This window comes from Podarcis filfolensis (genome assembly GCF_964270895.1).
Source record: "Podarcis filfolensis genome assembly, chromosome: 18".
Taxonomy (NCBI): Eukaryota; Metazoa; Chordata; class Lepidosauria; order Squamata; family Lacertidae; genus Podarcis; species Podarcis filfolensis.
This window is the reverse complement of record NC_139622.1, coordinates 5,684,378-5,698,090: the sequence shown is the minus strand read 5'-3', so window position 1 is coordinate 5,698,090 and position 13,713 is coordinate 5,684,378. Positions and strand designations below refer to the sequence as shown.

At 51.3% G+C, this 13,713-nt stretch overlaps 1 protein-coding gene across 2 annotated transcripts in view; it reads left to right on the top strand.

Moving 5' to 3' along the window:
* CELF5 (CUGBP Elav-like family member 5) overlaps positions 1 to 13,713 on the top strand; it is a 79,404-nt gene that overhangs the window by 51,053 nt on the left and 14,638 nt on the right. For both annotated transcript variants that reach the window (XM_083594691.1, XM_083594690.1), the window contains exons 4-6: positions 6,305 to 6,433; positions 7,736 to 7,815; positions 12,317 to 12,463. In XM_083594691.1, coding sequence (XP_083450817.1) covers positions 6,305 to 6,433; positions 7,736 to 7,815; positions 12,317 to 12,463 — 356 coding nt within the window. The remainder of the gene's footprint in view (positions 1 to 6,304; positions 6,434 to 7,735; positions 7,816 to 12,316; positions 12,464 to 13,713) is intronic.

Sequence of the window (13,713 nt, the reverse complement as noted above, 5' to 3'; positions counted from 1 at the left end):
TAGACCAACCCCCTACAACGCAGGAATCTTTCCCCCCACGTAGAGCTCAAACCCACGACCCTGAGATTAAGAGCAGCACTGGGAGCAATCAACCCAAGAATGCAGCCCTCTGCTTTCCCCCAGACACCATTCATTCACCTGGGAGAGAGGATTAATCTCTGCCCCACACTCCTGTCACTGTGGGGGGATAGCTCTGCCCTGTGCATCTCAGTAAACCCTGCAAGACGAAGCAACTGCAAGCTCCTTGCCGCTGCCCAGTATCTTCGCTTCATGCAAATGTTACATATCGGCACCCACACATGGCCATCATAATTACAGGCGCTTTGCTAGAGATGAATAAATAAAGGAGCAGGCTGGGGGGTGAGGTTAGGAGGGGACAGCAGCAGACCCTACACACATGCACTCCCCCCTTCTCCTTCCCACTCTGCAACTGTGTTCATGTGGGCATGTGGCTTTCCACAACAGCTCTTGTCGCAAGCAGTGTGGCTGCCCAGCCTGGCGAGACTAATCGGTTCAGGCAGGGCTTCCGCTCGGGGCTGCCTGCGTCACATGCAGAAAGCGAGATCCCAGAGCGAGGGTTTGTGTGCTTCTGGTGGCTTACTCATTGGGGAGGGGCCTCCTTTCCCCCCTCTCCTGCTCCCACTGGCGTAGCAAGCAAGAGGGAGATGTGCAGCAGGTTATCCCCAGTTGTTGCTGTTATATTTATACCCCACCTTTCCCTCCCTGGCAAGGACTCAAACAGGAGTGCCAGCTTGACTCTGCAACTGTGGGTGCCCAGGGCTCTGACTGCCATGCGCCGTGCATGGCGCTGGCAGCAAAATCTGTGGGTGCCTGGCCCCATCGTGGGGAATTTTGTGGGTGTACCCAGGGAGCTGGCACCTACGGACTCAAAGCAGCTTACAGATTTTATTTTTTACAGTTAAAAACATGGACAGGGGGGCGCACAATCATTTTTTAAAAATTAAACATTGATAGAGTTAAGACCATATATACAGGCAACAACCAATGTACATACATCCAACTGAAGTGCGCTTGTGCGCATCGCCGCAACCCAGAAGTGGCCGGAAAAGGGGGTGTGGCGGGGGTGTAGCGTAGGGTTACCAGACGTCCCCGGTTTCTGGGGACAGCCCCCGGATTTGCAAATCTGTCCCTGGACAAATTCCGTCCCCGGAATGTCCCCGGATTTGCAAATCTGTCCCTGGGAAACGTGGCAGTGGCAGTCTCAGCAGCCCAGAGCCAGCCTGGTAGCACAGTTGGCTCTGGCTGGCTCCGGGCTGCTGACTGCTACTGCCGTCGCCACTGCTGAAGGGGAACCGGGGACGTCCGGTGGTACAGATCTCCTGTCCCCTTCCCCCTTTGTTTTGACTGATGCAAGAGGTTTGGGACTTGTGGGCGGGCAGTTGTTGCCCAGGAGGGGCGCAAGGTGCGCAGTTTCTCTGCTGGGCAATGTGCAAAGCCCTTCTTTCGCACCCTGTGAAACATAAATGCGCAGAGTTTTTTAAAAACTGGGCAACGGCGCACCGCCCGCCCATGACTCCCAAGCCTCCCCCGATCTCCTTCCCCCGTTGTTTTGACAGATGGGGGGAGGCTCAGGAGCCGCAGACGGGCAGCCATTGCCCAGTTTTTTAAAAACTCTGTGCATTTATGTTTCACAGGGTGCGAAAGAAGGGCTTTGCACCTTTATACAATATGCATGTGTGCTTGAGCCCAGGGTCTTTTGCTTCACCATCCCCACTACTGACTCCCTGTTGCTACTCAGCTTTGCGGGGGGGGGGGGGGGAATCCGAAGGTGTCCCCGGATTCATTGAAAAAAACCTGGTAACCATAGTGTAGCGGGCTTATGCCTGATCTGCATCGGCTGCCTTGGTCATTGAAAAGCCAACAAATGCTATAGACAGAGGAGATTCGCATAATCACTATTGATGCAAAGTGGGGGTCAGGAATGAATAACCCCCCCCAATGGAAAACAGTCATTGCCTGTACCTAAAAATCTGTTCAAACTATGCAAACGATTACACTGAAAACAGCACCGCTACAGCCCTTTCGTGGAAAGCAGTCGGTTCCACAAAGCCTGTTGGAACAAGATTCTTCTTCCTTGCCGGTGGGAGAGCAAGGAGGGTGACCGTCTAACTTCTCTAGGGAGGGAGTTGCCTGGGAGCAGCTCCCCCCCCCCCGAGAAGGCCCTCTCCTGAGTCCGTACCTGTTGATCCATTCCTTTTTAAAAAAATCTCAAGAATGGGATTGTGCTCTCAGCAGCAGGTCTTCGCTTCTCAAAAACACTGAGCTCTGGTGAGGATATAATAGTGCAAAAGGCTACATAACCAAAAATAGAAACTGAGATAATTAAATGCTGAAAATGCGAGTCTAGTTGTATTTTTCTAAGGCCTGCACAACATTTTGTTCTGGAACGCATGGAGATAGAGTGCTCTGTGCATAGTCTGTGCAGAATTTAGATCTGCTGCATTTTTGTGGTTGTTTTGGCCCCTGAAAAGCATTTCATAAAATTTATACGCTGCTTGATTGCAGTTTTCAAAAAAAGCTAAAGGAATAAAATTACTAATAAGAAAGAAATAACAACAATACAGTGGTACCTCGGGTTACGTACTTAATTCGTTCCGGAGGTTCGTTCTTAACCTGAAACTGTTAACCTGAGGTACCGCTTTAACTAATGGGGCCACCGCTGCACGATTTCTGTTCTCATCCGGAAGCAAAGTTCTTAACCCGAGGTACTATTTCTGGGTTAGCGGAGTCTGTAACCTGAAGCGTCTGTAACCTGAAGCACCAGAGGTACCACTGTAATTTATTTATTCTTGTTGTTGTGGCCTGCCTCCCCAAGTTAAAATAGCAATATTCTTAGTCAGATGAATGGTCCGCCCAGCTGATTCTTGTCTACACTGATTGGCGGCGGCAGCTGTCCAGTCTTTCAGGCAAGGCAGGCTTTCCATCCCTACCTGGGGAAACTGCTGGGGAGTAAACCTGGGACCTTCTGCATGCAGGGCAAGGTGCCCAGCCTGTGATGGACCTCTCAGCATGCAGCTTGCGGACAGGAAACCCCGTGCCTCACAGCCCATCTCCCAAAATCAAAACAGAAGCAATCTCTTTCCAGGTCACTGCGCCCTCCAACAGATCCTGCCCCCTTTGCAATTCCTCCTGACACACGTCGCCTCCGATCCGCTCCCCTTCCAAGGCAGACCCTCTGATCCTGTCGCTTGCAATAAGGCATTTCTTGCATGGTTCCTCAACACGTTCCTTTCCTTTGTCAACGCCCCCGTGGGCATCTGTGCGGCACCCCACTGGGGGAATGTCACATTTTTTTATCCGTTTGCCAAGATGACTCCTCTTATGGGTTTAAAAAAAGAGAGAGGATGCAATATACCCCGTGGAGCTGCCATCTCCAGAAATATGCCCCCAAAACACTTTACCTAAATCTGCCCTGCTGATAGCTGGTTGCAGCGTCTTCTGAAGCCCAGAAACAGCAGCCCAGAAGGAATGCAAAGACACTCTCCCTCTTCATTAGTGAAATGAAGAAGAGGCCCTGCCAGGAGCAGCCGTTTAATCGGGCAGCTCAGCTCTTGCAAAGCTTTCAAGTGCAGCCATTGGCATATTCGGTGCAAGATAACCCACTTTCTCCGATAAGAAAAGCTGTGGGTTTTTTGACCTATAATGAATTATGGAAGATGTACCCATATACAGGGGTACCTCGGGTTACAGACGCTTCAGGTTACAGGTGACAGACTCCGCTAACCCAGAAATAGTACCCCGGGTTAAGAACTTTGCTTCAGGATGAGAACAGAAATCGTGCGGCAGCAGCAGGAGGCCCCATTATTTAAAGTGGTGCTTCAAGTTAACAACAGTTTCAGGTTAAGAACAGACCTCCAGAACAAATTAAATTCTTAACCCAAGGTACCACTGTATAGGACTTCTCTTACTTTGCATAATTTCTCATCAACATTTACTATGCTGCATGACGTATTCTCTTTCTGGTGGGACGTGGGTGGTGCTGTGGTCTAAACCACAGAGCCTCTTGGGCTTGCAGATCGGAAGGTCGGCAGTTCGAATCCCCGTGACGGGGTGAGCTCCCATTGCTCTGTCCCAGCTCCTGCCAACCTAGCAGTTCGAAAGCACGCCAAAAGTGCAAGTAGATAAATAGGTACTGCTCCACCAGGAAGGTAAACGGCGTTTCCATGCGCTCTGGTTTCCATCACGGTGTCCCGTTGCACCAGAATGGTTTTAGCCATGCTGGACACATGACCCAGAAAGCTGTCTGTGGACAAACGCCGGCTCCCTCGGCCTGAAAGCGAGAATAGTCACCTTTGACTGGACTTAACCGTCCAGAGGTTTACCTTTTTACATCTGTTTCTGGTACTTATAGGAAGGGTATAGATAAAGGGACCCCTGACCGTTAGGTCCAGTCGTGGCTGACTCTGGGGTTGCGGCGCTCATCTCGCTTTACTGGCCGAGGGAGCCGGCGTACAGCTTCTGGGTCATGTGGCCAGCATGACTAAGCCGCTTCTGGCGAACCAGAGCAGCACACGGAAACACTGTTTACCTTTCCGCTGGAGTGGTACCTATTTATCTACTTGCACTTTGACGTGCTTTCGAACTGTTAGGTTGGCAGGAGCTGGGACCGAGCAACGGGAGCTCACCCCGTCACGGGGATTCGAACCGCCGACCTTCTGTTCGGCAAGCCCTAGGCTCTGTAGTTTAGACCACACCACCACCCGCGTCCCCTATGCAGGAAGGGTAGGATTGCCATATTTCAAAAAGTGAAAATTCGGACACAAATATTGTCTAGGACATTTGCCAATACATCTTCATTTTCCAAGACATTACAACAATTGCCGCCTGGACGCTGTTTCAGACTGCCGTATTCTAGCTCTGAACTCTTAAGGAAGGGGCACTGAAGCCACCCTTCTGGTTTCTGAGATATCACAAGCTTTTGTGCCATGCCCTTTGATGCATATGTATTTTCCGCTCTATAAGACGCACCAGACCACAAGACGCACCTAGTTTTTGGAGGAGGAAAACAAGGAAAAAAATATTCTGAATTTCAGAAGCCAGAACAGCAAGAGGGATCGCTGCGCAGTGAAAGCAGCGATCCCTCTTGCTGTTCTGGCTTCTGGGATAGCTGCACAGCCTGCATTCGCTCCATAAGATGCACACACATTTCCCCTTACTTTCTAGGAGGGAAAAAGTGAGTCTTATAGAGCAAAAAATACGGTACCTTCAAATCGATAAGCGCCAGAAACACCCGCAATTTTAAAAACAGGTGCACACATTGTGTGGCTTCATAGTTGCTGCAAAATCTCATCATTAATGCTGTGAAATGTACATGATTGTTGTGTCTTTCCTTTCCACCTTGGAAACTGTCGTTCTATACAGGGGACTAGGGATCTCCATCACATCCCTACCCCCCCCTTCAGAATATAGAGAGCTTGAACCCAAGACCCTGAGATAAAGATAATAGACGGCACCTTTGCAAAACTAGTATCTTTGGGGTTCCTTGGGGTAGTGGATTGCTGAGGCGTTCCCAAAGTAAAGGAAGGATTGAACTCTGATTAATAAGAATACACAGAGAGGCTTGAACCAGCAAGACTCTGGGAAGGGTGCGTATAATAATCTCTGCCTCTAGCCCCTGGCCCAGGTCGTTTTATTCACAAAAGAGCTTTTTACAGAGTGTTCATAAGAACCAATCAGATTTCTTCTGAGCATTTCAACAAACCTCACGTGGGGTCAAAGTTAAACTACCAAAACTAATCAAGCACACATATTTCTGGGGTAAACAAAGAGCAGAACTACAAAGGAGTGCATTTGGCAACTCCTGAGGTCATAAACAAGCAATGTACATGATAAGAAGGATGGCCAGGAGGACAGCATCATTATCACCTTCAGGTGAGATCTGTTCCCTGGCCCAAAGATTAACATCCTAGGATTAACATATCAGAAAAGCTACAGCAAAGAAACTGCCCACTGTCTTTGATGACCCAGGACGCCTGCCTGTCTATGTGTGTACATGACTTGTCAAGCAAGAGAAATGGGCAGTAGAGAAAATGGCCAGAGGTGCAGAGGGTTGTGGGATTTGATCAGAAATTACTGTCAATGTATCAAACCCAGTCAACACAATGCATTCATCGTGGACACAATGGCTTGATGCATATTTTATAATTCCTCATAGTAATCCCACCTGACCCCACACTCTGGATATTTGCACTCCTACATATTGCCCCATCTTTCCCCCCTCCATCCTGAGAGACCCACAGAAAGTTGATGGTTCTGTGGTTTTCTTTTCTTTTTCCCCCTCTAGGGGACAGAAAGCTCTTTGTGGGAATGTTGAACAAGCAGCAATCGGAAGAAGACATACTGCGCCTCTTTGAACCTTTTGGGGTCATTGACGAGTGCACGGTGCTCAGAGGGCCGGACGGCAACAGCAAAGGTCAGTCTCTGGTCCTCCGTCCATCTAGGATGGGGGACGAATCTTTTGCCTAACGTGGGTTTCAAACCCACCACTCTGAGATTAAGAGTCTTGTGCTCTACTAGCTGAGCTGTCCCTTCAAGAACCGACTTGACCTCTTCTCGAAGGGAACAGTTGCTTGCAAATTCAGTCCGTTTTGAAACTGGTTTCACTCCCAAAGCACTCCGCAGAGAACTCTGGGAATTGGCTGTCCTCAGGCTGCATTATTATTATTAATTATTATTATTATTACATTCTTTGAACTCGGGTGCCTCACAGCATCTCTCACGGGGGGGGGGGGGGGCAATAGCAAAAAGGCATTCACCATGAGGTCTCTTGCTTTTGCATTTATGCCTTGCCAGGTTTGATTGGAGAGTTTTGGAGAGCCATTGTAATAAATAATTGGTGGCAGTGCTCTTATACCTTCAGCAAGGCTATCGGCTAATGTAAAAGAGGGGTGGAAACACCCTCTTGATGTGCTGTGCACGGTTGCATGTTATTATGGTGTGTGAAAAGAGTTGGGAACCTCGGGCTGGAGAAGCCAATGTGGCCCCCAGGGCTCTCTGCCTGGCCCTCAAAACCACACCTAGTATTTGAACTGTGATAATGACTCTACCTTGACACTCTCTCTCTCTATATATATATCTGTCTATCTATCTATCTCTCTGTGTAAAAACTTATAAGCTTTGTGTGGCTGGAAGGTCGCCTATGGCTCAAAAGTCATGCCATATGCTTGCTTGTAATATGGAGTTGCTCCTGGGATGAATGGAGGCCATGGGAAATTAAGTAGGGCGGGGAGCCATGGGAATTTTGCGCAAAGAGGGGTCCATGGGAAATTAAGTAGGGCGGGGGGCCATGGGAATTTTGCACAAAGAGGGGCCCATGGGAAATTAAGTAGGGCGGGGGGCCATGGGAATTTTGCACAAAGAGGGGTCCATGGGAAATTAAGTAGGGTGGGGAGCCATGGGAATTTTGCACAAAGAGGGGTCCATGGGAAATTAAGTAGGACGGGGGGCCATGGGAATTTTGCACAAAGAGGGGCCCATGGGAAATTAAGTAGGGCGGGGGGCCATGGGAATTTTGCACAAAGAGGGGTCCATGGGAAATTAAGTAGGGTGGGGAGCCATGGGAATTTTGCACAAAGAGGGGCCCATGGGATTCTTCCCTCCCATTTGAACAGGCAATGTTCCATAAACTATACTTTCCTCCAGCTCTGTTCTCACTTGCAGCTTTCCTTTCTGTCCTCCTCTTCTGTCTCTCTCTGTCTCCTCTGATGCCCTCCAGGCTGTGCCTTTGTTAAATTCTCCTCTCACACGGAGGCCCAGGCAGCGATCCACGCCCTTCATGGCAGCCAAACTATGCCTGTGAGTAAGGTACCGTCAGAATTTGGGGTGGGTGGTCGGGTTCCTTTGGGGTGAGAGCCAGCGTAGCAACCGGCCATTTGCCCAAGGCGAGTCGAAATCCTCCAGAGGGGAACAGCTGATGGGAAAACAAGTCACAATATGGCGGATCCGTGTGGGAGGTTTGTGGGGGTACCAGTGCTGCCCTATCCAAGGACTCAGCTATACAGCTGCAAATAAAGCGTTTTAAGTGCAATGTACAAATGTAACACTAGGTGGCGACAGGGAGCTATGCAAAATTCAATTTATTTTTCAAAACGATTTTTTTTAAAGTGTTTTTGCAGTGTTTTTTTTTTAATATGTGTGTAGATTCCACCCAGATTAAAGTTTGGGCTGCTGCATGACATTGTGGTGGTGAAGGAGACCTAAGCAGACACAAGCCCATCTGGGAGAAGGAAAACTCTGATCCTAAACCCCCCCTGTCTTACGGGACGTGTTTGAGAGAAGAACAGATTCAGGAGTACATGCCCTCCACCATTTCTCCAATAAAAATAGGAATGTCCCATTCCATCATCATCATCATCATCATCATCATCATCATCATCATCATCATCATCATTATTATTATTATTATTTTACCACCTCCCATTAAGCACTTAAAAACTTCCCTATACAGGGTTGTCTTCTAAAGGCTTACTTACAGTGGGATGCAGGTGGCGCTGTGGTCTAAACCACTGAGCCTCTTGGGCTTGCCGATTGGAAGGTCGGTGGTTCAAATCCCTGCGACGGAGTGAGCTCGCGTTGCTCTGTCCCAGCTCCTGCCAACCTAGTAGCTCAAAATCACACCAGTGCAAGTAAATAAATAGGTACTGCTGTGACGGGAGGGTAAACGGTGTATCCTTGCGCTCTGGTTTCCCATTGCATCAGAAGAAGTTTCGTCCTGCTAGCCACATGACCCAGAGAGCTGTCTGTGGACCAACGCCGGCTCCCTTGGCCTGAAAGCAAGATGAGCGCCACAACCACGTAGTTGCCTTTGACTGGACTTAACCATCCAGGGGTCCTTTACCATTTACCTTTGTTTAGTCATTTAGTCGTGTCCACCTCTTCGTGACCCCCTGGACCAGAGCATGCCAGGCACTCCTGTCTTCCACTGCCTCCCACAGTTTGGTCAAATTCATCTTGGTAGCTTCGAGAACACTGTCCCACCATCTCGTCCTCTGTCGTCCCCTTCTCCTTGTGCCCTCCATCTTTCCCAACACCAGGGTCTTTTCCAGGGAGTCTTCTCTTCTCATGAGGTGGCCGAAGTCTTGGAGCCTCAGCTTCAGGATCTGTCCTTCCAGTGAGCACTCGGGGCTGATTTCCTTCAGAATGGATAGGTTTGATCTTCTTGCAGTCCATGGGACTCTCAAGAGTCTCCTCCAGCACCAGAATTCAACCATTTACCTTTATAGTTCCTTATCTCCTTGGCTTAGGGGTCGCATAACTCCATCCCCTCCAACATTTCTCCAATGAAAATAGGGACGTCCTAAGGAAAAGCGGGACATTCCGGGATCAAATCAGAAACCAAGGTGGCTTCTGTAAATTCAGGACTGTCCCTGGAAAATAGGGACACTTGTGAACTCTCCACAAAACCAGAGTGAAATCCCTAAGGCGGTTGGATGGTGCCTTGTACACCTCCTTCCAGAAACTCCTGCAGCCAAGCTGGTCCCAAGCGTCTTGCTCTGCTTTCTTTTGAACCATCACCGTGAGACCGAGAGGGGGCTCATGTCGTCTGGGCAGCCCAGGACCTCCAATGTGATGGCCTGGGACTCGGACTTGGACTCGGAGCCAGAGGAGTCTCAGTCTGCACCGGATCCTTTGCCTCGGGCATCATCTGAACAAAGTCTGGGGCCTGATCCTGAAGAGTCCCAGTCTGCACAGGTTCCCCTGCAACAAGCACCAGCTGGGCCAAGTCAGGGGCCTGAGCCTGCCCTGGCTCCAGATGTGGGGATGACCTCGTTGCCTTCAGCTGGGCCATCACTTACAGCTGCTCCACTACCGGTTGGGTCAGGGGAGGCTGAGGCGGCCCCTGGGTCTAGTCACCCACCGACGTCTCCCGAGCTGCAGAGACTAAGGTCTGAGAGAAGGAGAGACCTGAGTACTCGCAGGAGGAGTGCTCGCTTTTGGGCGAAACAGGGAGGTGAGTCGCCGGGGGATCAGGACCGGCCGTTACCCCGACAAAGACAAAAGGCTGTCAGTTCCTGCCCCAGGTTGCGGGAGCAACATTGCTTGTGCTAGATCCTGCCCTTGCCTGGTTTCCTGCCTTGACCCTGTCGGACTGACTCCCGGCGGAACCTTCGGATTCTGGACCGGTCCTGGACCGCGTTTCACGGGTTACCCCCGGGCCCAGCACATCCAGACACGCTGCCCGGGCTTGGGCCCTGGGGCGGTCGCTTCAGTGCTGCTAACACAGCGTTTGGACTTCACACACACACACATCGGTCCATAGGCACCCTCAATACAGTGGTGCCTCACAAGACGAAATTAATTCGTTCCACAAGTTTTTTCTTCTTGCGAGTTTTTCGTCTTGCGAAGCACGGTTTCCCATAGGAATGCATTGAAAATCAATTAATGCGTTCCTATGGAGACCGCTTGCCAGGCTGGCGGTGCGGAGAAGGGCTTTTCTCCCCACCGCAAGCCTTCAGGACAGGTACGGGAACAGAGGGGAAGGCGCGCAGCGCTTCTCCTCTGTTCCCGGGGCTTGCGGTGGGAGGAGGGTTTTTCCTCCCCACCGCCAACATTCAGAACAGCATTCTGAATGTTGGCGGTGGGAAGGAAAACCCTCCTCCCACCGCAAGTCTTCAGGACAGCCTTCCGAAGTCTGGCGGCGGGAGGAGGTCTCTCCGCCCCACCACCAGCCTTCGGAGGAGGTCTGAGGACAGTGGGGAAGACGCGCTGCGCTTCCCCGCTGTCCTGGAGATTTCCCTATGGGCTTCCGTCTTGCGAAGGAAGCCCATAGGGAAATTCGTTTTGCGAAGCGCCTCCAAAACGGAAAAACCCTTTCGTCTAGCGGGTTTTTCGTCTTGCGAGGCGTTCGTCTTGCGGGGCACCACTGTAGTCTCTTGAGACAAATGGAGGCCAACCTATAGGGCTCCCATCCGATGAAGGAGACCTCACTGTGCCAGGCTCCGCTTCCCCTTGGCCCGGCTTTTCTGCGGCTTATGGGAGTCGTAGTCCAGGCCGTATCTGTCCTGGTCTCTCGCTTTGTAATAAAAGAACGTATTCAAAGGCCACAGGCAGTGTTTGGAGCAGCCTTTCTCAACCTTGATGCCGCGGGACCACAAGTCCCATCATCCCTGACCACTGGTCCTGATGGGAGTTGTATTGCAACAACTCCTGGGAACCCAAGCTTGAGAAAGGCTGGGTTAGAGCATTGGACAAGGACCTGGGAAAGACCTGGGTTCAAATCCTCACTCAGTGACCCTTGGGGGTAGGTCACGGCCTCTCAGCCTAACCTACCTCCTTGAAGCCCTTGCCGGAACCGGCGGGGTGTACATGCAATAATTAAAAATAATTAATCTGCATTACAGCCAGCTCCATCTTAGAGCTCCTCTCCCGCCCAGGGTGGGTGGTGGTTCCGAAATGCCTTTTTAAAGATGATGGCTGCCACCTACAGTTACTGTGCTTAAAAATAAACTTTTTTCCAAGTTGCCTAATTAACCGACAGCATTTTTTTTAAAAAAAGTTATTTAATCGAACCAATTCATCCACTAAATTTTGCTTTCCGAACTGTTAAGGGTTTGGGATTATGTGGCCAATTTTGTTGGTTGTAGTGGTGCTGGACCGCTGGGAGAGCCGAATTCGAATCCCCACGCAGCTCATAGGGATGACTAGTCGCAGCCTCTCACAACCCGAACCTACCTCTCAGGGTTGCTGTAAGGATAAAATGAGGCCGGGGGGAACAGTTTATCTCGCCTTGAGTTCCTGGGAGGGAAGGTGGGATTAAGTAAACATTCACATTCATTTCGGCCTGGCGAGGCTCTCAGGTGCTGCTCTGATCAGATTTTTATTCTGTCTCTTTCTTCTTTGGCTACCCTCAATTTCTTGACATCTCTCTCTTTCCAGGAAGGTTTTAACAGGGAGGGTTGGGGGGGGGGTTTGGGGGGAGAAGGAACCGTTAATGACTGTCAGTGGGGCTTTGTAGGGTTCCGGGCAGCTCTAACCAGATTGGCTACTGAGCTGCGCTCGCCGAAAACAAGACTCCGGTCCACATGATTTGGAATAAAGGGCTGATTTAAATAGGAACTGCCCTGTGCAGTGTTAAATTGCTGGTCCTCCCTGGCTGCTGTTGTCTGCACTGATTGGCAGCTGTGCTAGAGAGGAGTGGCAGGCAAGAGGAGGCTCCCCGCAGCCGATCTCAGGCCAGTGATGGAACCATAGAACTGCATAGTTAGACGGTCCCCCAGGGTCTTCTAGTCCAACCCCCCGTAATGCTAGAGTCATGACCAAAGAGTCTGACACCTGTGCCTTTCCTCCTGCAAACTAGGGCGCTTCCTCCAGCCTTGTGGTGAAATTTGCCGACACGGACAAAGAGCGGACACTTCGGCGCATGCAGCAGATGGTGGGGCAACTGGGGATCCTCACGCCTTCCTTTGCGCTGCCCTTCACCCCGTACAGCACATATGCTCAGGCTGTGAGTATCTGCCTGGACGTGAGGCAGCAGAGGGAGGGCTGGGGGTGTGTGTGTGAATTCAGAGTGCGTGTTTGTCAGAGCTACCCTAGGTCCCAGCTCACAAAGGACCAACGCTGCTTCGTTGTTAAGTACAAAAGTCTTTATTGAAGTTCAGTTTCACTTCCAGAGCCGCAGCGCGCAGCTCTACGTCTCACTGTCAGACCGCTGATGATCCCTCTGAATCTCCTCCCCCTGTACACCAGTTTAAGACCCTCGCCTTGCTCCACCTTTTCCGCTGCTCTTTCCTCCTCTGGTTCCGCCTGCCCGCCGGGGTTCCGCCCTTTCTAGCCTCTTCTGACGCTGATTCCCCTGAGCCTTCCCCCTCCCTCCGGCGGGCTTTAGGAGCTGGTTCCCCATCCGGGTCTCCTGCTGTCCCCCGCGCCTGCACATTAGAACTTGGCGCGCGCGCCCAGCCAGCAGCTTTCCTCCTGACCGTTTCACTGCTGCTGTCACTGCTTCCCCCTTCGGGGGGGCTAGCTGCAACTGACCTCCCCTCCGTTGGAGGCGTGGTCAGCCCTGACTCCCTCTCTGGAGGAGACACTGCTCCTGACACATGTGACTCCTCCCCCCCACTACGCTCTGGTGGGGAAACTGGTCCCGATCCCCCACTGCTGCTTTGGGGTTCCCCTCTGGCTCCTTGTTTCTGGTGCGTCCCCCCTGGGACCCCCCTTGCTCTGACCATCGACGCCCCCTTCTGGGAATCTTCTGATTCGCTGGAGAAGCTCATGGAATCTCTCGGGCCACTGTCATACTCCCCTACGCTTCCCTCGGATTCTTCCCCTTCGCTCTCCAATTCCTCTCTCCCCAGTGCTCCTGCTCCTGATTCCCTGACAGTGTTTCTGCGTGCCTGCATTCAGTAGGGCACCTGGCCAGTAGGTACGACCCGGCCGTAAGAACGGAAGAAGAGCAACACGGGAAGGATTGTGGAATCGGGATATAAAATTTGCAGCATGTTATGCCAACCTAGCAGTTCGAAAGCACGTCATGTGCAAGTAGATAAATAGGTACCACTCCAGCGGGAAGGTAAACGGCGTTTCCGTGCGCTGCTCTGGTTCGCCAGAAGCGGCTTAGTCCTGCTGGCCACATGACCCAGAAGCTGTACGCCGGCTCCCTCGGCCAATGAAGCGAGATGAGCGCCGCAACCCCAGAGTTGGCCACGACTGGACCTCATGGTCAGGGGTCCCTTTACCCTTTACCTTTATGGTCTAAGA